This window comes from Rhinolophus sinicus, linkage group LG12, assembly GCF_036562045.2.
Source record: "Rhinolophus sinicus isolate RSC01 linkage group LG12, ASM3656204v1, whole genome shotgun sequence".
NCBI classification, from domain to species: Eukaryota; Metazoa; Chordata; class Mammalia; order Chiroptera; family Rhinolophidae; genus Rhinolophus; species Rhinolophus sinicus.
In genome coordinates this window covers 59,357,922-59,385,347 of record NC_133761.1, presented here as the reverse complement: position 1 = coordinate 59,385,347, position 27,426 = coordinate 59,357,922, and the positions used below count along the sequence as shown (strand labels likewise).

Here is a 27,426-nt window from a genome sequence, read left to right as displayed (position 1 = left end):
CTGAAGTAGGTTGAAGGGGGAGTAAAAAAAAAAGGGGGGGGGAGTGGATGTATTGAGTGCAGATCATTTTAATAAGTTTGGCTATAAAAGGAAGAAGAGAGATTGATAGGGCAATAGCTATGGGGAGATACACGGTAAAGTTTCCTTTTCTTTTTTTTTTTAAGATGGAAGAAGTTTAGCATCAATTATTTTGTTTGTTTACCCTTTTTTATTGTCTTAAAATTTTTGATTGTGAGTTTTTGTTCCTTGGAACTTTATATATGGGAATTCTTTGAAACCTGATTTAAAGTGCATTTCTTCAGAGAAGGTTTTTGTTTGTTTCTGCCAAAAGCAAGTGGTACTGCCCACCTGGGACCTCTGAAAATTAAATTTTGGTTTGACATCCAAACCTATATAGAAACTCTTAGGAAATTCTTTTTTTTTTTTTTGTCTTGTCTCCACTCAACCCAGAACCAAGAATGAGGTGGGGTCTTTCTCAAAGTCTCCCTAGTAGGGTCTTTTACTTTTTCTAGCTCACCTACTAAGAATGCTATTTTTCAAGAGTGCTGGTTATTTAACGTCCTACTCCGCTGCAGCCCCAGGTGTCAATTTCTTGACCATGTGCCATGTTACACCCAGGCATGGGGACTTTATAGATAAGTATAAGGCCTAGTATATTTTGATCACTTACGTAATAATGATATCCTAAATCTCTAGTGCTCTCTGTATGTATCATTTAAAATTTATCTATTATTAGTCCTATTTTCATGTGTTAGCATTATAATAAGTTATTTAGAAAGTAATAATAAAGTCACATGAATAAGTTGACCAAGTTCAAGTTGATTAAAAGATTAATTTGGTTCTCATTAGTTTAAATGTATTTCCCATACTGTAGTTTATGTTTTAATATTATAAAAATTAAATATTGAAATTTAAACACATCAGACATCTAACTTGTGTTTCTTCTAAGGCAAATACGTAAAAGCTTGCCATCAAGTCAAATTTTCATGTATAGGTAACATTTCAAATCCTTTGTATCTTTCAGTTGATTTTATGTGAAAATAGTCCTTTGAAAATTATTTTTGGTAAACTTCCAAGTTGGTGCTTAAAACTTTTTTTTCAACTCTTACAAAAAAGCAAAGGAAACCAGTGGTGACACAGACTATAAAAAATAAAGGACGAGCCAAACACTTCTCTTTATTTTGTTGCCTTATCACTCGATACCACCTTATACATTGAGCACCAGTAAGTTCCCAGAACTCTGCGCACCTGTTTCACACACTGGGCTTCCTGCCTGAGCATTAATTTGAAGAAATTGTTTCATTGTGAAAATTATTATTGTGGATTTAATTTATTTTAACCTACTTAACTGAATAGTTCCCAAATTATGCCTAAGTGCAATATATTTTCCCCTACAGACATTCTTCACAGGGTTATTTAACTAAACTTTTATATTCAGACTGAAAAATTGCTAGAAGTCACACTAACCAGACTGATTTTGAGAATGTTACAATTTGTAACTTCAGTTTTATTAAGTGGCAGTTTAATAATTGTGTGATTAATTCTGGCTTAATTTACAAATTGCTTCTTAGGTGGCTGTTATGAGGTTATAAACTAGTAAGGAAAATCTTAAATCTGTGAGCATGTTAAAAGTTTAACAAATGTGAAATATCAGATGACTAAAAAGTGATAACGATGGTCTTGGCAGCAACTGACTTTAAAGGATATCAATTAAATACTATCAGGGTACAAAAGTAGTCAAAATATATTTCACAATGTAGGATGTAAGGATGCAGATATTGACCTTACTTTCTTATTAAATCTATTCCAAGAGCTATTTGCAAAGAGTTTGCTCACAGCAATTGGAATATTTAATAAAATCTAGTTTTCCTCCTTTGTAATTCCTCAGTTGGAAAATGTGGTCCCTTGATGATGATCTAGGGCTTTGAAGAATAAATGGATTTTAAAGAGAAAATTAGATGGTACTTATTATGCTGTCTAGCTAGCAATGCATTGTCATTTGTCTGTTGTATTATAAATGTCTTGCTTTGCCTACCTTCTTCATTTAATCATGTAACTTGCCTGTAAGCAGCATGAGAGAAAAATATTGCTGTATTACTCTCTCAATTGTTTTCTTTGCTTATCCCAGAGACAGCTCACATGGCTTATGCCCAATACAGGCCTGCATCTCCTCCCCAACACCTGGTCTCTTCCAAATTCCCTTCATTTACACAGTCACGCACTTATGCCAAACACTAGGAGACAACTAGTTTCCTCCCTTTCCTTCCTTTGGAAAGCTTTTCCCTAACACCACCCCCTCTCCCAAGTGAAACTCTCTATGATTGGCAAGTTTAGTATTTCAAAAAAATTCAACGCTGATACAAATATTACACACTAGTCCAGAATTAGTCTTTCTTAGGGTAAATAAAATATCATTTCTGTGCATTCATTCAGGGTTTTATTATTTTCACGGTGTATTCTGTCTGAATATGTTTTGTTGTGAATCTAATTATTTGTCATTAGAAGACTGGGTTGCAAGCTTGTCTGTCCAGATTTCTTTGCAGCTCACCAGCCTAATCCCTTATATCAGGATTACATTTATCACAGCAATAATGAAGAGCAAATAGCATTTACCATATACTTTCTTCCTTCACTTCACTATTTTAAGAAAATCACTTCCATTTTATTTGTCAACATATTTAGTAGAAACTCATTTATATTGCTAACGCCAACAAACTGTTAAAAAGGGTTAAAGCATTTTCTTCAAAATAGTATTTTTTAAAAGAAACAAGTGGAATGTGAAACTATACTTGTTGAAATCTGAACCTTTCCTTACTTTATCTCTATATGATTTTTGAGACACGGCATATTGTTTTTCTAATTGAATTCAGAAATCATCTGTCACTTTAGTTTTGACATGTAATATACATAAATAATGTCCAAAAGGTGGAAGCAATCTAATCTGCAAGTATGAATACACTTTCTAGTTCTAACAGAATAATTAAGGAAGTACACAATACTATGTGTAAAATGCATACTCAACTTTGAAAGTTTCCACATTCATGGCTAGTGTTTTTACCCAAATTTCAAAGTATAGTAAAAATTCAAAAGAAATCTCAGAAAAAAAGATGATAGGACATGTTAGATATATTTTTAGCTAACATATAAACTTTCTTTTATACGCCAAAATACTAGTGATAAAATTTCTCATCCTTTAACTTTCTAACTCTCATCTGACTGATCTATAGTAGACATAAATGCTGATATTAAAAAAGGATCTGAAGTTGCATGATTTTGTCAATTGGGAGATTTTCAAGTATTAAATGTTAAGTATTTGGTGCTCTATGAAGAAAATCATCTCAGAATGTAGCTACTGTATTAATATAAAGTTATGGCTCAGTAGCATTGAAATAATCATTGGTAGATTTAAGGATTGATTTTTGATGACATAAAGTTCACTTTTAAGAAAGCTTCTTTCTACTGTAGAGTACAGTATAGCTTAAAATACTGCCTTAGTAAGTAGTCTATTATTCCAAAGCAAAAAAAAAAAAAGACACTTCTTTTCAAGTTTTCCGTCTTTCCAATATATATTTTTTAACTTTGGATAAATAATCATTTTCATCATTATTGTCTATCATGACCTCATAGGATGAACAGTGTACTTATTTTAAATTTTCAACATTATAGTAAAAAAGTTAGTTACCTTCAGGACACATTTACTGAAGTATGTCTGCTGTATATACTCAAGGTTTGTCTGTCTTTGTCCCATTAAGCTCACTAGTCGTTTTCTGCAAACTATAAACACAAAATCCACATCCAGGAAAGGCATCATAGGATGGGATGGAAAGGACAAATAATTGAAAAGCCAGCTCTCTCATATTGAAAGTTACATATAAAAGTAATGTTCTACGCTATGATAATTTTCCTCTCGAAGTATAGTTAGCAAGAGTGAAACAAGACAAATAATCCATTACCAGTGCTGGTGACATGGTGGTAGGCTCGGACTTTGGTCTGCAAGGCAATCTGCCTACACAGACTCACACTACCTTTCTTCCACTTAACCCTGTGGTTTTATTTCCCTTTGCCAACCTCATTTCATTTTATGTAGGCAGTTTGATTAAAATAGAGAGGGGCAAAGTGGGTTTTCAGTTGTAGTCAGGAGACTGCTGTTTTTCTTCAGAAATAATGTGAGATCTTCAAATGAATAATTTGATACACTTTTTGACATCTGACTCTTTAGCTAATCTACTTGAAGCTGTAGGCCCTCTCTCCAGAGAAGAAGTAAGTGCAAATGTGCAAATGCATTCACAACATTTGCATGCCCTTCATTTCCTTTTAGTGGAAACTCTTTTCCTTCAGAGGTCAAATAAGGCATTTTTTTCAAGTTTTTGTTTACAATTATTACTCTCAAGTGTCTGGTTTACAAAAATGTGAAATCCAAATTTAGTAAGTAAGAAATTATATAAAAGTAAATTTCAATGAAAACACTATAGTTGCACGTGAGTAAAATCTTGAAAGGTTGGGGTAGCCTTTTCATACGGCACTGCACTTATCTTTGACAGGAATTCGATTTCAAATTTTTGTTCTAGTGGCCACAAATGTTAAAAATAATAATTTACCTAGGTATGTAGTGTCGAATGGAATTAGAACTCTAACAACTTGCTTTGTCAGAGAGCAAAGACGAGTGAGGGAATATAAAAGTTCTGTAAGACTCTAGGCTGAATTCACGCCATTTCATTTTCTTTATCCTTAAGCCGTTGAAGTTGTGTGTTTTGGAGTCTGCAGTATTGATATAGTCTGTGACAGCTGAAAGTTATAAATCTGTGTATCATGTTAGTAATACTGAAGCAGAAGAGATTTGTGATGTTCCTAGATGTTCAGAGATTTCTGCCTATACAGAAGAAATAAGCAGATTGTCATTTTCTACTTCAGCCCACAAAATCATTGCTTCCAGAATTAGAGAGTTGGCTTAATTATCTTCCTCTAATCTTATTTTCCAGAGTAAGAGCTTCTTTAGACGGATTCATGACTTTTCAGTACCATGCATACTATTGCTATAGGGCATTGAATAATAATAATAATAATAATAATAATAATAATAATAAATAATAATAATAATAATAATAAATGATCTAATAATCCAATCCATGAATGAACTCCTTATTATATTGTTCTGACTAGGGCTTCTCATTTCTTTCAAATATTTTGAAACTTTTACTTAAAGTTGACTCCTTATCTTAAAGACTTTTCATATTTGGCTCTCATTTTCTCACAAAAATTTCCTGAGAAAAGTCTGGTTCTGAATTTGACAGCTCTAACGCCTCTATTCAGGATTTTGGGGTGGCATCTTTGGCAGTAATTCTTGCCAATTTAGAAAGAAGTGAGCAAGATGGTATGTGGAATTTTTTCCACCACACTATAAAACCAAATGTGTTTCCAGAGATTACAGATAATGTACTGTGCCTAGTCATGAAGTTTTGAGATTTTTCTTCCAATCGTAGTTGTGCTCATCAAAAGAGCTTTGAATCATTTTGAAGTCAGGAAAACAGCCTATATCGTTTCCAAAAGGGGCTCACAAAGTAGGATTTTTTTTTTTTATCATGATGTTTTAGGAATATACCAGTCCAAACTCATGAGTTGTGGTATTCTGAAGGAAAATGTTGACTCTCTTATTTAGTCCATGACATGCTAGAAAATATCAACTATTTGGGGGAATGTGAAGTATTTTTTCTATTTTATTCTAAGTCACAAATCATCTCCAACATTTATTTGAATGCCATGTGATTTCTCCTCTGTGGTATGTGGCTTCTTCTATTTGCCTTATGAAATATTTCCACACAGAGGTCCTTGGATGGGGCAAATCACAGTTTGGTTCATTTCCAGCCTTTTCAACTCAAGCCCCCTTTTTCTTGACAAAGAGCCACATCCTCTGAAGTATTTTCCCTTAGGACAGAAGTGCTCCAGCTGTATTTAATCCATGTTTTTAATGGTGAAACTTTCACTACTCAAGAAGTATTCATTTTCTGTGCTGTTTTATACTCTAAGTCTCAGGATTCTGTTTCTTTATGTTGTAATATTAAGATGAATGATTCTACACAATTTTTAATATTATGTAGAACTAACTACGAGAGTTGTTCTGGTTATATCCTCTGCTGTTCAAAAATTAAATCAAGGAGAAATAGTAAAGATGTAGACTTATGGAGGTACAACCTTCCACATTGCAATACTCAAAGAGAAATAATCTCTATCATCTCTTTTGAATTGCAAATGGCTTGGCAGACTCAATTGAGAGTAGTTTCTGTATGCCTCTGGCGTGGCTTTTTAGAGCTACTGAATTTAGACATTTTGGTTCTGAGCGTGTTTCTTGAGATTTTAGGAAAAAGCAATTTGATGAGAAGATCGAAAAGAATAATATGGCGAAGTTACCATAGATTTACCAGATAATTAACTCTGGTCAATCTGCCAAGCTAATTATGTGTATATTATAGGCATGAGTAAAATTGAAATATTTGCTAACTACTTCACAGGTACTAAATTGTCAGAATGGACAGTCATCTCAGAGCTCCCTGCTGGGCTAACTTTAACTGCTGGATTGTGAGGGATGTTGGAAGTGGTGTTTACGTTAGCAGGTATTTACTGACAGCTATGAAAATATGGAAGCATTTCCATGTATTAACAACCAGTATGACCATACGGAGAATGCTGGCTACATGTCACTTCTGGTCACAGTGTGGGTCTTGTTTTAACCATACTTTTCTGCCTAGGAATTGGCACTATCTTTCTGGACCTGTGTGTGTGGCTATTCTCAGTCTCACTGGTATGCCTGTTCTGTTGATTTCTTAAGTCTCACCATCACTGATGGTTGGGATTCTTATCATTTTTTTGCATTGCATCAGTGTGCATTTATTAAGAGAGAAGCACTTCTACTCTTCATTGTAAACAGTTGACTTGCCTGCTACTGCATCTGTTCATAAAGATCTTCTTGTTGTCCATGTGACACCATAGAATTCCAGAAGTGCTCTGCTCACAAAATCTCAGAAAAACTCCTGAGAAAAGCTCCACGTTCCCTAAACGTGGGTTGTTCGGTATGACAGTCATGGACTCATAGGCACTGAGCACTTGACCTGTGTCTTCTCTGACCCAAGATGGGCCGTGTGAAATAAACACTGGATTTCTTCGGCTTAGTATGAAAATGAAGCAACATAGCCACATTTTTATAGTAATGATATGTTACGCTGACAATATTTTAGACTGATTGGGTTAAAATGTTTTATTACCATGTTTCGTCACCATACAGGTAATCTCACCTCTTTCTTGTTACTATTTCTAATAGGGCTACTAGAAAATTAAAACTATGGATGGGACCCATGTTGTATTTCCATTGGCCAGTGCTGCTCTAAACCATAAATCTGCCCAGTTGTTGGGATAAAAAGGACTTGATTGTAATGGAACCTATGGCACATTTCCCTCTGGAAGCTCAGACAAGCATTTGCCTCTGATGTCCTTATGTGTTGTTGTTTTTTTTCACTGCTATGTGGTGGATTTGATAGTACCACCAGTTTCTTTGGCTATGTCTGCTTCCTCCTCAGTTCACTAAATTGTTCCTTCCAGTTCACTCAATGAGTTTTTTAAAAAACATACTTAAAGTTTTGGCTTAACAATAGTTACCTTGCTAAGGATAATTATTTGCTAACTATACTTCACAGGTACTAAATGGACAGATAATCCCAGAGCTCCCAATTTCTCATATCTTAACGTAATGTAATGTAATATAAACGATTAAATGATTATAAAGCCAAGGGGACAGACAAGTTTAATGGCACTGTCTATAGGTGTATACTGTGTGTTTTGGACAAGCTCGGCCTATAGCCGAAGGACCAAAAGAAATCACTTCAGTTCTAAGGAAACTAAGTAGCCATCTCCTTCCTACCATCCCTTTTAATTAGATTTCATGAATTTATATTTTGGGAAATCAGAGTATATCCCTTTAATCCAGGGGTAAGATTACATTGCTATAAATACAGTTAAAATTAATGTAGCTTCGTGGGCTGGTTAGAACCTTTGTAATCTTGGCAGATTTATAAACGTGTTTGAAAGATGTCACTATACAATCCTGGAACTGTATGAAACTGCTCTTTTGCCCATCTCCATCATTAAAGAAGGAAGCTCTAGCTTGAGGCAAAGTACATTCACCCAACTGCTCAATACTTTAGAGGCTGTTTTAAAATTCTGGTACAAATAAATAAGTTTGAGTCTTGGACTCCAAAAACAGGAAGAAAAGATCAATCAAAAATACCCTGGATATTAAAACCGACTCTGTGCTCTAATGTGAAGCTGCTTGATTGAGTAGTGTGGTGTCAACCATATCTTTCTTCTAATGCTCAAAGTAATGCACGTAGACAGAGTGACAATCACAGCACAGCCCCCCATCAGCAATAATTAATCTTTTAGTTAACAGAGGCTAGAAAAGCCTCTCATCAGCCTCTTCTGAAGTCTGAGGGACCCTGTTTTTTGATGTTTGCATTCTGAGGAAAATTGTCCCCACCAGTTCTAACAAATTGAAACACCAGGCTAATTATGGCAGCTAATGAAGTGTGTGGAATGGTCACAGCTTGTCGTGAAACTGTTCCTTCAGTTTGGATTAGAGTTTCATCAATCACTTTTTTAAACTGATCCAGAATTGCTTCTGCCCGGCGCTTGGCATTTTTAATGCTGTTTCTGTAATTGGTTTTTTCCCTAAAGCTTAGACTGTTTTTTTGAAATATTACAGTCTCAGGACAGGACCTGTAAACTCGAGTTTATAAAAAAAAAAAAAAAAAAAAAAAAAATTATTATTAGTGATATCAGCTGATCAAGTGGTAGAAAGCTAATAAAAGGACCACCAAAATAAAATTTGATATACTGTTTCAATCCCGCTAAAGGGAGCAATAAAGCATGTCCATGTATATAATTATTTTTTCAAATACAGGTATAATACAGAATAGGAGAATCATGGTTGGTGGTTAGTGACTAAAATTCCCCCAAGAGTTTCTATGATATGAATACATAGGTGGTAATCTATGGTTAGGGAGGACTGGTTTTCCATTTATCATTCAACATTGGTTTATAAGGTTTCCATATTTTGCATTGAACCAAACATTTTAAAACATTAAAACCAAAGAATTGTATATTTCCACTTAAATCACTCTGCATAAACCTGAAGTTCAACTCAGAAAACCTAGTTTTAAGGTTTTTCTCTTATCTAGAAAAGGTAATCAGTCATTTTGCAGGCATGACTGCCATTTCTAAACAATTAAATCTCATATAATGTTAAGAGTTCATCAACAGCAAATGGTGAGCACTAATTATTATGTACAGAGCACTGCCTCGATTTGTAAGGCAAACAATCAAATGGGTATTAAATTCTACTCGCCTCGGTTACGTCCTTTAAAATAAGAAAAAGGCTTTTGGATGTTTTCTGTATTTCTTTCTCCTTTGGAGGCAGGCTATATGAGCAACAAAGTTTTGCTTTGTTTCTCCCCTTTTTATTGATAAATTATCTTGGAGTTAAAATTGTTCTTAGTAAACCGACATATATTTAGAAAGAGCTACAGATACAGAGTGATCCCTCAGTATCCTCAGGGGGATTGATGCTACGGCCCCCTGCAGGCCCCAAGTCCTCCGGTGATCAATTCCTTTATATAAAATGCCATGGGATTTGCATATAACCTTACATACATCCTCTCACATATTTCAATCATCTCTAGATTATTTAGAATACTTACTACAATGTAAATGCTCCATAAATCATTGTTATACTATATTGTTTAGGGAATAATGACAAGAAAAATAGTCTGTACACGTTCAGTACAGAAGCAACCATTGTACACCTAACTACATTGTACAGTCAGCAACAACACACCTTTCATTTCTAATAGTTTCTATCCGAGGTTGGTTGAATCTAAGAACGCAGAACCCATGGATACGGAGGGCTGACTGTGTTATCACTTTGAACCTTCAGAACTAACCTAGGATGTTGATACTATCATTTCCTCTCATTGTGTAGACTAAAAAATGAGAATAAATCAAATCATTGTCAAAGTCTGGACTATTAACCGTTTGACTTTACTACCTCAACTAGCTCTTTAAACCTACTTTCTCCTATAGTATTCCATTTTCTAAGATTTTATCAATTCTTTCCAGATGTTTAGAAGACTTACTGGTAATCATACTATTGTAGAATATTGGAGCTGGAAGTCAAGTTGAAAATAATTTAGCTCTAGTTTATGAATTTAGGGAGAAAATATGCTCATATAAATGGTATAAATATATTGAGAGATGTATATATTGTGTACACATACATAGGCACAAGTATAAATGCACATTGATAAAATATTAAATGTGTTACTATTAATTTTTGAAATTTTCTCTGAGTTTCCATGATTCTTTTACAATAGAATACTTACTTTTGCATTGAAGTGATAGAATTTTGCATTTAACCGTACAATTTTTATAATTAAGGATCCAGTAAACAATATGCAGAAGTGAAATGATGTGCAACATGAAGTTTTCAAACCTATTTGGTTATTTACCTTTCTGGTTTTTGTCCAAACATTAAATTACTTTCAAAGATAGACAAGGAAAAATTTGGAGAGATCAAGATAGAATGATGACAATATTTATGGTAATAAATAGCCTTTGAGAAGAGTTTTGACTACATTTGATAAATTTTGGTACTTCTTTATTTTCTCACTAAAAATCATATGACATTTTTTAATTATGAGGAATTTTATGTATGTACATACATACACTACATAGATACATAATTATATATATATATAAATAATAGTTAAAATATACATAAATAATATCATATTTTATGTATTCTTTTGTAACTGTTTTTTCTCAACTCTGACTTTATATCCAGTGATTTTTCTAAATTTGCTAATAATAATAACTTAACCTATAGATATTTTTTCTATATGCAAACTCATGTTTTCTATAAATATAATTTTATTTCTTCCTTTTTCATCATTTCTGATATCAAGTAAACATTAATACTTCCACTGTTTTCCAGTAATCATGATATTTCATCAATACTTTATCATATGAAAAATGTTTCCTTTGTTCTGTTCTAAAAGATTAATTTTAAAATAATAGTAGATATTTATCAAATGCTTCTGCATCTAAAGATGATCATATGATTTCTTTGTTATTGTAGTCAATTATATAGTTTGTTTTTTTAAAGTTCTTTTTTTAGCATAAACTTGAGCATGAGTGTTTTTTTTTACATGTCACTGCATTTAATTTGCTAATACTTTTAAATATTTTTTACTCATATGTTTGTGAAATAGATGGATCTCTAGTTTTTCTTTCTTATAAACATTTTTGTCAGATTTTGATATTAAGTTATGCTGGTCACATAAAATCATTTGGATCCTGTTCCCTCTACATCTATTTTTGGAAGAACTTGTGTACAGTTGTGTCATTTCTTCTTTAAATATTTGGGGAAATTCACTAGTGAGCCCACTAGGTTTGGAGTGTTCTTTATGGGTAGATTTTTATTTAATGATTCAATTCCTTTAATTTTTATAGGACAATTTTAGATTTTTGTTTCGTATTGTACCTATTGTGTTTAAAATGTGTTTTTTCATAGTTTGACCTATTTATCTAAATTTTCAAATTTACTGGCAAACATTGTTCACCAATTTCTTTATTATATAAGTAATGCCTTTAGCATATGTAGTGATGTCACCTTTTTATGATAAACAATCATAAATCATATCATCTTTTAGCAAGAAAAATTTTACATCTTCCTTTTTTATTCATGATGTTGATAAATATTTTCTTATCAATTTTTCTAGGGATTTTTCAATTTCATCAATGTATTTATAAAACTAACTTTTGACTTTCTATTTCACTAACTATTGATTTTCTTAATTGAATGACGTTTTCTATTTCATTAATAAATATCTGCTCTTTATTTTTTTCTTTCAATTTTTTTGGGTTTAATTTGCTATTCTTTTATTACTTCTTGAGATAGATAATTAAATAATTATTTTTCAATCTGTATTTCCAATATATGCACATAAGGCTCTTAGCTCCTTTTTTTTTAGAGAGAGAGAATTTTCATGAGGTTTTTTTGAGCCAAGTTGATGACATATGCCAGGGAAAAATATCTCAAATGCTCTTAAGTTTCAAAACTTGGATTTAGTGACATTCCACAAGTTTTCATCTTAGATTTCAAAATGTTTTCTATTTTGACTCATGTTTTGTTTAGAAGTGTATTCCTGACTTTTCTAACATTTGGAGATTTCCTGTTTGTATTTTTATTAATTTACTAGTTTAATTCCTCTGTGGTCAGAGAACATACTCAGTGATTTTAATCTCCAGAATGTTGTTGAGAATTGATTTATAGCCCAGGATCTGGTCAACTGTGGTAAATGTTCCAATTACATTAAAAAGAATATATGTTTCTGCCATTGTTGAGTACAGGGTTCAGTATTTACCAGTCTTCTCAAGGTTAATAATGTCCAAATTTTCTCCATCCTTATGTTTTTGTTTGTTTGTTTGTTTGTTTGTTTGAGGTCATATTGAGATGACTGATACCAGTATTACTGACTCTTCCTCTTGCAATATTAAAATGAATCATTTCTTTGATGCATGGGCTATCTAATGAAGGCTTTATTTAAAGGAGGGCATGTACAGTACATTTTCTGAGGCCTTGAGTATTTGTGCAGAGAGTTCATTGTCCCTCAGTACCCGTGTTCCCCTCTCTACCAGCACACGACATTCTCTTAAAGGGCCAAATAGTAAATATTTTAGGTTTTGAAGGCCACGTGGTTCACGTTACCACTATTCAAGCCTGCCATTGTAGCACAAAAGCAGCCGTAGACAACACATAAAAGAACGAGCATGACTGTGATCCAATAAAACTTTATTTAACAATAAGGAAATGGGCTGTCTTGGGCTTGTGTGCTGTAGTTTGTTGACTTCTGTTTTATACTAATAGAATCTCTGATTTATAGCTGGGTACAGGGCTGTCTGAAATTTTAAGGTGCATTCGTCAACCACCTTTTTAAACTAGTTATCTTCCTATGATCATGTGCCACTAGGAAACAGAATGCAAGCCAAAGTGTAGTTCCGACTCCCAGGAATTATTTATCAGGAATTCCTCTACGTAAATAAGTCTGAGAATGTGAAGGACAGCCAACAGCAGAACACAAAAAGAACTACACAAACTAGTAAACTAGCCTGATACAGTTCCACAGATGCTGGCAAGAGACACACGCCTCCTCAGTGAGAGGCGTTATGGCATAGTCGTGCCAGTTCCCTGACTCTCAAATCCGATTGTGTGGTACAGAGAGCCAGGTGGGGTTGCAGGTGCCAGTGTGCCTTAGGAGAAAAACGCTGTATATAGGAAATCCACCACTTTTTAGGAAGCAGTAAGCCATCCTGTTCTGTCTAGAGGGAGACCGGGTGCTTTGCAGGTCTGCGGCACGTACTGTGAGGTGTTACATCACTCCTTGGCGATGTTACATCTCCAGTTACATAAACAAAACTTGAGAAGTGGTCCTCGCTCTGGGTAAAAGAATGATCAAGACTTTGTGATTCTGACACGTTCAGCAAGACATGTGGGAATTCAAGAGTCCCATCGGGGGCTGCCTTTCATAGCATTTTTAAAGACAAGTAAGTGTCATTATTCTCATGTCTTCCTTCTGTATGTCTGGAATGCGGGATTTGATAGCTAGAGATGGGTTGACATCTTCCATCATATGGTAACCTTTGGATCCATGCAGGCCTCAAAAGGTAGAGCAATAACGTAAAAGAATCCTGGGTGTATTATCCTGTGGTGTATTACACCAACCCTGGACTTTTGTGTAAAAGAGAAATAAACTTTGCAATTATTTAAATCACTGTTAATTTGGTTTTTCTGGCAGCTGCAGCTGTGTCTAATCCCAATTAATAGAATATCTAAGAATGCCTTTCTGTTGCTTTCATATGTAAGTGATCACTAGAGCGTGTATGAAATCCTGGGCTCACATCATTTTTCTCTTATTTTTATAGATATTAGTTTGTGATCGTCTATCAATTACTGCTACCAAAGAAATATGAGATAAGACTGAATCTTTGTGTGTGTATGTGTAAGGGGCTCCTTTTTAAAATTATTTTCTTTATTCTATAATATAATGTTTATCACCAGTTCAACTTGGAATAGCCAGTTGTTACCTCTAAAGTGAACTTTAGTTCTGCTGTTGTAATCTTAGCTTATTTACTCTTTTTGCCTCCCATCTTGTTGTTCTTATGGGCATCTAGTCCTGTTATTTTAGACTCGTTTATCCTTTTGGTCTTTAGCTCTCTTCTATAGAATCCATATTTTCAGGAGCTCCATGAAGTTGGCAACTATTTTCTGACACTGAAATTTTCTTCAGGTTCCTGGAAATGATAATATTCAGATGTCTGCTTTTCATCTGAGTCTTTACTATGCAGGTCTATTTTTCTTCCATGAGCCTGTGTAATTTTTCTCTTTTATCATTCTTCTATTCACAAAGCACTAGATACTTTTATTGTTTACCAACACAGAGAAATTGGATTTGCGTCTTCAATCTCTGGATCAAGGACTGTTTCAGGCTTCAGGTGGAAGGCAACCCAATTATCCTGCCTCCATTTCCTAGTTCTCCAACACTCATACTTGGTGGAAAAGATGAAAGTTTATAATTCAAGCTTGGTACGGCCTCTTACAGCTCTTCTTTCCATGGCATAGAGGCCCTGCATGCAGCGAGTCTGCAAGAACCTGTAGAAAGCCTAGCCTACAGCTTAGCTTCTGTAGCTCAACCATTGTGTTTTCCACTCATTATCCTGAACTCTCTTGAAGGGATAGAAATTTCTCTTGAAAAAAACAATGACGCCCCCAAAAAGTACAATTTGAATGCTTGTGAGAAACTCAAAAGTTCAGTAAGGAGGAGTTTTGGAGCAATTTACTTAGACTGAGAATTACCTGCTATTTGGAAGCTTCAGGTGACCTATTGGGGTAGCAGCGTAAGTACCAGGTCCCCTTGTGATGACTTCTTCAGGTCCACCCATGAAGATATCGATATTAGTAGTAGTTGTTGGCAATTTTCCTCCCACGTCCCAAGCCAGTTCTTCCAGGAGCTCCTGATGGTAGAGATGGCAAAGAGTTCTTAGGGCTCTCAAAATAAGATTTCTTGGAAGAGGAAATGCTTCCTGTAGGCTAATTAACTAGCCCCCATGATGGATAAGAGCTTAATGGAACGTGTGTGAGGTTAATATCCACTAAATCACATTAACAGTTTTGAAAATTTGGATAGGCCCTAACCATATAGTTGGGAGAGCAGACAAAACTAATTGAAATACTTGGCCATTAATTTCCAAGCTCTTAGAAACTAATGGGTTTTTAGAAATATCATTAATGATGACCAACACCTATATCATAATCTATATTAGCTAAACATATGTCAACATAAGAGATATGTAAAGTATTACTCATTAATGTCTTAAACTACACTGCTAAATAATGTTTGCATTAAAGAATCTACAACTCATAATTATTTCAGTCTAGCATATTAATATTATATTTTTGATCAAGTTTTAATTTGGCTTTTCAATACACAACAATTCTTATACTTCCTTTCTTTTTTGAAGTAAAATGAATGTATACCTGTCAAAATTTTATTCTGTTTTTATATCCTTTTAATCTTTAAACCATCTTATATTTTTCAGAAATAATGTATTAAATATTGAGAATTTTATATGTATCATATGTCAGTGTTCTTGAATTCACAGTCTCTCTTTAATAAAGTTTAAATAACTTAGGAGTTATATTGAAATGTTCTGCAATAAATTGTGCTTTAATGGCAACAGCATATAAACATTCCTCAGTATTTTGAATACCAAAGTATTTTACCTACACATGTTTTTGAGTTCAGACTCAGTAAAGTTCAAGGGCATCCAGGTATGAAATAGCTTGTGAGGAAATTCACATTACTTTCTTAATTTGATTTAGTTGGGGAAAAGGACACTAGTTCATAAAATAGATCTTTGTCTTTAATAATTTTGGTTCAAAATATAGACATTAAGTATTGTACATAGACTAGTAAATGTGTATATAATTTTCCCAAAGCTTGCAAAGGGATTTGACATTATAAAATACATTTATTTCTATTGACTATCTTATCTGCATTTTAATATGTTTCATTATGTAGGCTTGCTTACAGAAAGCGTTGTTAAAAATGCTTAGAAAGGAAAATGTTAAAAACAAAAACAAAAAAAACAAATGAGAAACCATGTTTGGGTATTTTATATAAATGATACAAAGTAGGGTATCAATTACTGAGAGGAATGCAGTAGGTAAGTGCCCGAGTAGAAAGGATACTTAATTCTAAAAGAAATAGTAAACATGTTCATGCACTAATTATTATTATTATTATTATTATTATTATTATTATTTTGCTTTATTTATATTGAAGTAAAACATGTGCATAAAGTAGGTATGCTCAAAGATTTGAAATGCTAAGTGGCACACTCCTGCCCTCCATCATCTTTCATGTATGATCCTTCTTTCCAGAGACCACTTTCAACTCTTTTATCTTCTATCTAAATATACGGCTATATCGTGATTTACCATTTGCAGATGTTAGCCATTAACCTTCAACTGTGCAAGAAGAGAATTTAGCCCTTTTATGTCATCATAGTCATGATTTCTGGAATATAAGTCTTGAGTCAACAGGTATTCAGACTTTACTTTTTTTTTTTAGCTATGCAAAGATTGTTTCCTGTTAATCCAAGAAGTTTTTTAAGATGATGTTTCCTTCTTGCATAACTTCGTATATTTCCTGGAGTTAATAATTGCCGTTTCCCCCATTTGCTCCATTTTCTTCACACCTCTTGTCAAGTTTCCTCATACCCAGTAACAGCCTCTCAATACAATTTTTAATTCTGAAAATTCCATCTCACATGTAATTGATATTAATTAGATATACAATTTTAATTTGAAACTTATTTCCACTCTGTTTTAAGCCACTGTTATGTGTCATTCTGCTTTGGGGACATTTTCTTGCATTCTTCCCTAATTTTTTCTTCTTTGTTTTCTCAGATTTTTTGTTTTGTTTTGGAACTCTTAAAGCCAGAGAAGAGATTCTCTACATTGATCCTCAACTTTTTGTTTTTTGAAATCTCACATCTCCTATTTCAATTTTGTTGTCCTTTTGTTTTACTTTTTTGGAGAGTTTCTTAGTGTTAAATTCCAATTTTTCTATTATTTTTTTTTCTGCTTTCATATTACTAATTCAATAAAGCTCATGTTTTTTTTTAAAAGTTTATAGTAGCACCTATAGTGCTTGCATAATAGATACATCATCCTTTCTAATGTTTCTTAGAATATTTGTTTTAGATTCCTTTTTTTTAAAATCTCTGTCTTTTAGGATAGAGGTTTTCTCAAATATCTGTTGGTCTTTGGCTGTTCATCATATTTTGAAATGCTGGTTGAAATCACTGTGTGTATGGGCAGGGCTTGGTGACAAATGGCTTTCAACTTGCAACTGACTTTCTTGCGGGGGCCACTGTTTTGGGCCATTCTGGCCATTCTGATTCTCAAACACAAAAGTTTTTTAATCTCCTGCTAAATTGGGAATTGGTAATGGGGGTGGGGAGGAAGATGGTGTTCTCACCATTCATTGTGAAAACTTCCACTTAATTCCCAGTAGAGTGCCTTACCCTTGTGCTCTACTTATACCTAGTCTCTTCAGGTTTGGTTTTGTTGTTCATTTTTTCGTTTGTTTGTTTTTGGTGGTTTTTTTTTTTTTTTTTTTTTCACTTTTTCCCTCAGAGAACAAACTACCTGACCCTGAGGAGAGACGCATAGGGAGTGCACCTAGGGGAACTTGGTGAGGGAGCTTGGAAGTTAAATGTTCCTTGTTTAGACTTGCCGCCAAGCCCTGAACCTCACTCTGCCTCCTGAGATATCTGAAGATCCCAGTGCCTCTGGGTTATGGGTGTAGGTGGGAAGAATAGGATGGCATTTCATTGGTATCCGCCAAGATGCCTCTATTCTCCATTCCTGTTAGGTCTGGCATGACGCCACTTCTCGTCTGTTTCTCAATATAAATTATAATTTGGCATCACTGCTTTCTCCTGCTTTCACTGAACAGGCAGTTTTGTAGATGTGTAGAATTCTCCATGTTTTGGGGGGTCATTTCAGAGAGGATAAGATAGGGTAGGAAATTCATTGCTCTGCCACCTTAAAACTAGAAGTCTTCCAAATGAACAATTTCAAAATACAGGTCTATACAACTTTTATAGAGAGGCTTTTGAAATAATGTTGTTTCCAAAAATATGACACCAGAACAGTTTATGCATACCGACAGATTTTCATTTTCAAGTGTATCTGAATGTGAGAGGTGGTGGGTACAAACACACAAGGCCTGGATCCTTCCCCCCAAGAACCTCATCAGTCTAGTGGAGGGGCTGAGACATGTCCGGGAATCACTGGGATACAAAACAGAAAATCTAAAAGGGCTATGAGGAAGGTATAATTATGCACCATAGACATTCAGTACAAGCAGATTTAATTTACATCTGAAGAGAGAAAGATTTCCAGGAGGAGGGAGCATTTCTTGTGTGAGACTTAATGTTTGGGTAGGATTTGCACCTAGTAAGAGCTTAATAAATATTTACCGACTATAATTAATACTATTCAGCTTTGGTGGTTTGCCATTTTTCTTTCCGCTCTTGTTAATGGTAAATAGTCTTCACTTCACGGCAGTGTATTGGCAGCAATCAGATTCACTTATTCTTGTCTTAGTTTTCCTGAGAGGAATTGAAAACATTTCTATAGAGAAAATTCACCATTCAATGACAGTTATTGATATATCCTATAATTACCACAAAAAAATGCTTCCTGTAAGAATTCCATCATGTTAATGATGCATGTGTATTATTAAGAATTATAAATATTGAGTAATAAAGCTTCAAGTTCGCATGTTCCCAGATGTTATCTAGAGGGCTACTAGATTAGCAATTTTTCAAAAACATAAGCAGTAATTAGAAATCTTTCATAATTTCTTTCAGAAACAGCACTTGATTTTAATTCTTTCACTTAAAAAAACTTGTAAGAAAAAACTGTCAGAACTATTGACATTTTTATAGCTTGACAAAAATTAAGCGTAATTAAAACGAAATATGTGTTGCATACATTAAACTGCAATTAATATGTTTTCTGCTGCTGCTTGAAGGGTAAGATTAAAATGGTGTTGTTAGCAGACTCCCTGCTGCGAGACTAATTTCTTGATTTTTATACCAAACATCATCATACATATTTTCGCAGTAAAAGAGTAAACCAACAAGTAGAAAACATTGTTTGATGAAAACGATATGCTACAGAAAGAGATAAGCTGGCTTTTATGAAGGCAAGGCAGTATTACTGTTTATTTTAAGATCTGATGACTAGTTGACTCCAAAGGGTAAAATTTGTACTTTTAAAGCCATTCAAATGAGTAGAAAATTGCCTGCCCTTCATTTTGGTTAGCTATGCCTATTAAATTATCCAGTGTTGTTTCAGGATGTTTGCTGTTTTAGGAGGTAATTAGAAAATGAACATGTTATACTGAGGCCTCCTCTCCAGCTAACTAGGAAATTATAATAACAGGAACTTAGATGTAGACAATTTCAAGAGAAATGGAGGCAAGATGCATTCCGTTAGTACTTCTCTTGGAGGAGGATCACTTTTCTCATGGGAACCCACAATCTCCAAAAGAAAACCCAACCTGACAAAAATTAGTTATAGCTTTCTTAAAAAAAAAAATAAAAAATCTACAGCTGCCACTTATCCAGACAATGCATCAAGTGTTACTTCCATGTGAATTTTTTTCTGGCTAATTACTTTTTTTTTTTTTTATATTAGACTCCATTTTTGGAATCAATGAAAGAACTAGGTAGCCATGATTACTAGTCCTCTTTATTTCTCCAAATGCATCTGTCTCTGGAATAGTGTTGTTTAAGATAGATCAGTGGCCCAGTGGGAATTAGAAATTATGGGCTAGGCCCCATCACTTGCTGAACTATTGCACACCTCTTCCTCAGGGGCTGGGATGGTGTCAGCGCATGTGTGTGACGACCACATTAGGATATGACAGTGCGTGTTGAGGAAGGGAAATGAATGGAGCTGTAATCATATGCAAGAAGACCACGGTACCCCCTCCGCGCTGCCTACAGGAAAAGACAATACCTTTTTATTTCCTGCTGCTTACCTACATTCTGCATACTGCAAAGGTCCCAGTGCTCTAACAGGCTCCAGACTTGGGAACATTTTGCCCTCCAAACATCTTAGAGCAGACAAATCAATCTTTTTAGGGTAGCTTAGTAGGTTTGGGTTATTTGAAGGGACACTAGTGGTATCGTGACAAAATTGTTGGCTGTATAGTTATGAACTTAGTTGGCGTGGTGATATTTTCACCTCATTCAAGTTGGTGCACAAATGTCACCTCAGAGCAGCCTTTCCTGGCCACCTGATTGGAAATTGCCAGCCCTTGTCCTGATTCCCTCAACGTTTCGCCTTTACCTCGTTGTGTTTCTCTTCATACCAGTAGTGCTTGTTATTACCTGGCATTTGTTTGCTTGTCTGTCTCTTCTCACTAGAAATTTAAGTTCTCTAAAGACAGGAATTTGTGCCTAACTTGTTCGTTTCTGTATCCTGGAACAGTGCTTGGCATGTGTAGGCACTGGATTAATAGGTTTTTAAAGGAAGAAAGGGAGGGAGGATAGGAGAGAGGGAGGGAAGGAAAGGAAAAGAGGGAGTGGAGGAAGGGAGGAGAAATAACTGTTTAAAAAACCAATTCTTCCAAAAGCGGAAAGAAATTAAACAAGCAGAATTCCTGATGATAATGTGAAAATCTAGGTTTGGTAGAGGGTTATGAGAAGTCTGTTTATTGAAGCTTCATTTGTACTTTAGCTTATTTTTAATCTCAGGGAAATTACACTGAAATGAGAACAGTTTCTTAGAAAACTAAAATTTCAGGTTATTATCTGTATATGGCTAGGATTCACAAAGAGTCAGTTACAACCCACCCCATCAAGAGTGATAAACAATACTGAATCCATTTGTTTATTTTATGTGTTTATGTTCTCATTCATTTGTCTGTTCAGTCTTACTCGCGCCCTAGGAGCCATGATACTTGCAATATGTTGGTAGAATACACGAGTTCCTAAAACAGCGAGTGCATCACGATGGGGCCCAACTACTCTCTGGATTCGCAGTTGGTTGTTGTATTTGCAGAAGTTAATGTTTGGTAGTCGTTCTGGACCGTTGCTCCTAGGGGAAATGCAGGGCTGGGTTCCTGCAAGCCTCTGGTCCACTAATCGATGCATAACATTGTTTTATGTGTGTTTCTGTTTCTTTGCTGTGTATATTGTTGATTCATTACCATTGAACTCATGGCAAACAGCACCATAACTCCTGGCTCAATGAAGCTTGTTCTCTATAAGGCGCACAGTAGCCTTTTTGCATGTAGGGACACTAGACAGCTCTTCAGCAGTATGCTTTGGGTCCATTTTAAACAGTGAAATCTCCAACCAAAAGAACAAAAATGTAAAAAAGGTGGCACTACACAGAGCATGAGAAAAGCAAGGCTCCTCTGGGAATGTGTGTGTCAGGTGACTCAAATTTTTTACCACTCTGCTCATATTGATGAGTGACCTTGCAAGCACAGTGAGTATTGATTTGGGGGTTACCGGTAAATTTTAGCAAGTAGGTGAACTTGCAGATAAGGAATCTGAATAACGAGGATCAATGGTAACAGAATTTTTTATAAAGTCATCAGTGAACACATCGTTATAGCCTATTTACTGATGAATCTAGGCATTATTATCTGTGCAAAACAGGGTCACAATTAGAAATCCTGTGTTTTGACTCAATTTATTGAGTCATGATATGTGTCCAACACTGTCATGGCAATACAGCAGACAAGACAGAGCACCCAACCCCCACCCCCGCCCCGTTCCTCATTTCTCATAGAACTCATAGATAAATATGTCTCTCTCTTTCCATCTCCCGCTCCCTCCCTCCTTCTGCCTACCCTCCTTCCCTTTTTATTCCCTCCCTCTTTTCCTCCCTCCCTGCTTCCATCCTGATTTCTCTGTCTCCCCCCCAAGTACTCTTAGACTGAAGTAACCGAAGGTACAGAGGGGCCTGAGCATAGCATCTAGCAGCGGGAAGAAGAAAGGTTTCAGCATGTGGAGTGCACTTTGGGAAAACCCTCTTGATGACAGAGTCCAGGGCATACAGTTTCCATCTCCTCTCTTGGTTCCTAGAGTGATGGGGTTGAATGAGAGAGTAAGGCTGTGTTATTCCAGAAGGCCCAAATTCTCAAACTTCTAATGGGTTCATGGTTTCCCCAGGGCCAACACTGTTTAGTCATTACTCAGCCATTCCTTTGACCGAATAATATTTATCAAGCCTCAACTTTGTACCAGACCCTGGGAATACAGCTGGAAACACAGTGTGGTCAGTTTGTAATCAGTTAATCCCCATCTTGTGGATTTCCTAGGAGTACCTAATTACTTAAAGACATTCAGTGTCTTTCCCACTAAGAAACACTTCATATTTTGGAATGTCACAATCCTGATTTCAGTTATTTCTACTAAACTATTCTATCTCTGAACATTTTTGCAGCATATTTTCCAGTACAGTAACCATATGCAAGCCCAAATGTCCCCTTTAGTACCGGTTTCACATAGCATTTCCTCTATTTTAAATGGTCCGTCTTTGTATAGGAAAATAATGTCACTGGAACCTCTTGTCCTGGTATCATCAGTTCAGTTATCATCAGATCAGCTAACAGATCATTCTTACTACGCATTGTAGCTAGCTGGGTGTTCCATTCCAGTGCCTTTTATTTAAATGACATTCTTACTGTTTTTAGTTGAAATTAAACAGTTAAAGCCACATTTTATCTGTCTATCTCTATTTCTCTATCTAGAGCTATGCCTTCTGCTATATCTTGTATGTTTTATGTAGCCTTAATACATAAGCACCATTATACACTGAGTTTACATGTTTCAATGTACATGTCCGACCTGTTATTCCCACTAGTGCATTTATAGCCGAAGCTATAAAGTTGGAGGGGAAACATGAACTAAATAAGAGAAACACAGATGAAACTATGAAGGAGAAGATATATAAAAATGTAAAAAAAAGAAAAGACAATTACATAACTTTAGAATTTGGATGTACCCATATTGAAATAAAAGTAGGAATGTGCACACCAAAGCTTTAAATAACGATACACAGTGCATCTGCCAACCTAAAGTCATCTTACACTTAGGGGGTGAGTGGCCCAGCAAATTCGCTCTTTGTCATTTTGACTTGGGTTTGAAAACGGACCTGGGCTGCATTCCAGCTCAAAGAGCCGTTCACATCCAAAGACTCCTAAATTGTCCCAAGGAGCTCATTTGGAGAGTGGATTATTTGTGTTTGGCTGGGCGTCCTAATAGCAAAAGCTGTCTGCTCTGGCAAGCAAGGGCTGTGGCAGAATTTAGAATTACCATCCCCAGTGTTTTGTCTTCATGAGGTTATTTTTCAGAAAAGCAGTCCCCAACCTCTCATTGAAAAAGTGACACTGCACGAGGGCTGTGCAGGTGGTTTTCTTGAGCTCATCGATAGCTTCCCATGGCAGGGTGGCCTGTTTTAGGTATTAGAGGCAAATTTTAAACAAATGAAAATCAGCACCAGATTTTTTTCCAAAACCAAAGCTGTCTTAATGGCATACCCACCTCTTCCTGTATCAGAGGCAATAAAAGTTATCGGTTGCCTGGGGCCAAGTAAGAATGTGAGATTTTAAATTAAAAAATAAGAGGGATAAAGAATTTCCAATTTTCTCTTAGGGATGTAGAGTGTAGGTACCTGCAGAGTGAATCCTTGTTTATTTGCACAACTTTAAATGCCTCCTAGCTGACTCTCCCACTCTGGAAGTTTTGGTTACCATCAGCTGGAAGCTACTACAGTCCTGACTCACTGCAGATGATCAAATGTTCATGGAATGGACAGAGGAAAGTACCACAAAATGAAGTGATGCTTCATTCATTATGTTGGTGGAGTTCAAAATTAAGTAGGCGAGAAGATCCACAGGAACGTAGGAAGAAAATACTGGAATTTCTAATGATACTTATTTTTATCTCATTTACATAGTTACTTCACATTACATTATACCACCACATCTATAACTTAGCACAAATAATTAGATACATATTGAGAGTGTTTGCTCAAAGTATTTTTAGGGGAGGAGCATATGACCAAAATCCTTTGGGTCCTGTTTCACTACATTAATTCACCATAATTAGTCCCCCATAGGTGCCAGTTAACTGTATTTAATTTGATTTTTGAAAGAACATGGTGGGTAGAATATGAATAGACTTTTACCTCTGAAGGAAGGAGGGAGGAATATACTAGTGCCAAGTGCCAGCTGTTTAATCCTGTGGAATCCTCACGACAACCCTGTGAGGTAGGTATCTCCATTTTATAGATGATGAAACAGAATGAGTTAGCATGTACTTCCTGTAGGAGGCTTCTGTTTTCCGGAACAATTTATAGAGAAATGGTATCATATTTTTTCCTTGTCTGGTTGAGTTTGCCAGTGAAATCATCTAGGCTTGTTGGGGAAGGTTGTTAATTATTGATGTAATTTTTAAAAAATATTTAGGCCTGTTCAGATTATTATTATGTTTCTTCTTGTGTGAGTTTTGGGAGGTTGTATCTTTCAAGAATCGGTCCATGTTATCTCAGTTAGCAAATTTGTGGACAGCTGTTCATAATACTTCTTTACCCTTTTCATGTCCATGATATCAGAAGTGATGTCCCATCTTTTTTAGTAATTATTTATAATTTCTGTCTTCTTTCTTTTTTCTTAGCCTGTTTATCAATTTTCTTGATCTTTTCAAAGAATCAGCTTTTCATCTTGTTGATTTTCTTTATTCATTTCCTGTTTTCAAATTCATGACTTTTGCTCTGATTTTATTATTTCTTTACTTCTGCTCACCTTGGATTTAATTTGCTTTTTTTTTCTAGTTTCCTAAAATGGAACCTTAGATTCTTGATTTTAGATCTTTCTTTTTTTCTATATGCATTCAATGCATTTAAAGTATATAAAATTTGACTGTATTTTTATCCAAAGTAAATTTTCAAAAACAGAAGTTAAAATGTACATGTTTTAAAAATGTTATTTTAAATATTTAAAATTATCTATTATATTAAAATGAAAAATAAATGTAATTAATAAATATCAGTTTAAGATCATTTACATAAAATTAACCATTTCATGTACTTTTTTGAAAATTAAATTATTGTTACATATGTCTTTAAAACTAAATCTATTCACAGTTCTAGGTTCAAGTAGCAACATAAAAAATCACTATCATGCTTCACATACATGCCTAAGTTTCATACACTCAAATTTAAGAGTAGTATGAATTCTTTACCATTGCAAAATGTACCTGATGTCACATGTAACTGCTGCAAATACTATGTCAATTCCTGAGTGCCTCTAGAATCACAATTTGGAACAAAAAGAAAGCAGGAATATGGCTATTCAGCTCCGCGGGGAAATAATACTTCATTATATAAAGCTCTGTTGCATTCATGCTATCCAAGAGGAAGGATGTTATTCAAATCAATTATTTTGTCTTTTATCTGAGCATTTTTGTCACTCAAATTCTCTTCATACTTGAAAGCAGTGTCTGTTACAACCTACCCTCCTTCACCTCACTTGGGCTTAGTCACTTTTGTTTCACAAACACAGAACAACAGATGTGGAACTGTTCCCTGGGGCCTGAATGGCGTTAATATAAAGGCAGATATGTAGGGTCAGTGGCTCTGTGGTGCCAGAGTGGAGAGCCAATCCCTAGTGACAGTTACCTGCATGTTCTTTAATACATTTATTTGTTGCGTTTGTAATGTACGAACCCTCTAAAGAGCTGGGCCCAGGGTAGGCGTACTTCTCTCCAAGGTTCCTTAAGGAAAATAATAATTATCCAAAATCACCTTCATTACTGTTGGGCCTCCAGAGAAGGAGAAGCATATGCCATTATACATATAGTCTGACCATTTATTGACAGTATCCACTGATGATTTAGTACTTTATCTCTTTAAGGACTTTGCCTGTTTAAACTGCTTGAAAGCATTTATTTCCATCCTCAATCAAATGCTGCGTCTATGATTATTCAACAGAAAATGGGTTTCCCCTCTTCCCTTTGAACACCTTTAGCATTCCTTTGAATCAATTCTGTGGTTCTTACCACAGTCGGCCCTCTGTTATAGTTACTTGGGTGTCTCACCTTTCCCTTTTCATTCGTTCATTCAACAGATATTTCCTTTGCACAAAACGAAGCTTACAAACTCATGAGGGACACAAAATCAATAAATAGAAAATATCAAAGAGCAGTCACTGCTGTGAAGAAAATAGAGTCAGTTGAAGTGATAGAGAGTGTCAGGGCTGTTATGTCATGTCCAGCAGGTCAGAGAGACCTCCTCGAACAGCAAGGTGATGAAGGGAGGGAAGGACCATGGCAATAACTGCTGTGATGGAGGCATTTATAGGCTCTGAGAGGAAACATGCTCAGGAAACATGCTAGAGATGACGAAATGATGGGGAAACATGGAAGACAATAAATCATGTCAGAAAAGGACCCAGAAGCAGGATCATTTAGGGCCTTACAAGTCAAGGTAAAATAATGCGAGTATAAGCGCCTTGAAGACAGGGAGCTTTGTCTCATCATCACATTGCCCAGAGCTTCTGGGGATGTCATCCAGAGCCGTCAAAACCCACGTATTTACGAAAGCATCTATCTCTCTGGTTCAACTGATGACACCTGACTGCTAATTTTGTTTTACTTGAGAATATGATGGGAAATTTGAAGTGCAGTTAAAATCTGTCGTTCCGCCATTTATTATAATATAAGTTATAATAAAATAATAATACTAGTAATAGTAATAATACAAAGCCAGTTAAGTTCTTTGTGGTAATCTTTGCTTTTTTTCCTCCTAGGATTTCCAGACTGTATTGCCAGCATTTGATCTCTTCTCAAAGTATGGAAAACTATATTCAAAAGCTGGACAAATTTTATAAAGGTAAGCATTTTCCCTAAGAAATACTTCAAAAAGTATTTTAAGTTACATCAAAAAAATCAAATGACACGGCCGGCCCGGTGGCTCAGGTGGTTAGCGCTCCATGCTCCTAACTCCGAAGGCTGCTGGTTCGATTCCCACATGGGCCAGTGGGCTCTCAACCACAAGGTTGCCAGTTTGATTCCTCGAGTCCTGCAAGGGATGGTGGGCAGCGCCCCCTGCAACTAAGATTGAACACGGCACCTTGAGCTGAGCTACCGCTGAGCTCCTGGATGGCTCAGTTGGTTGCAATGTGTCCTCTGAACCACAAGGTTGCCGGTTGGACTCCCTCAAGGGAT

General features: G+C 35.4%; 1 protein-coding gene across 1 annotated transcript in view; it reads left to right on the top strand.

The window, feature by feature from the left end:
- SPATA17 (spermatogenesis associated 17) overlaps positions 1–27,091 on the top strand; it is a 125,140-nt gene extending 98,049 nt beyond the window's left edge. Inside the window, exon 10 of the mRNA XM_019739978.2 lies at positions 27,009–27,091. Within this exon, the coding sequence (XP_019595537.2) occupies positions 27,009–27,089 (81 nt within the window). The 3' untranslated portion in view covers positions 27,090–27,091. The remainder of the gene's footprint in view (positions 1–27,008) is intronic.
- The last annotated feature ends 335 nt before the right edge of the window (positions 27,092–27,426 follow it).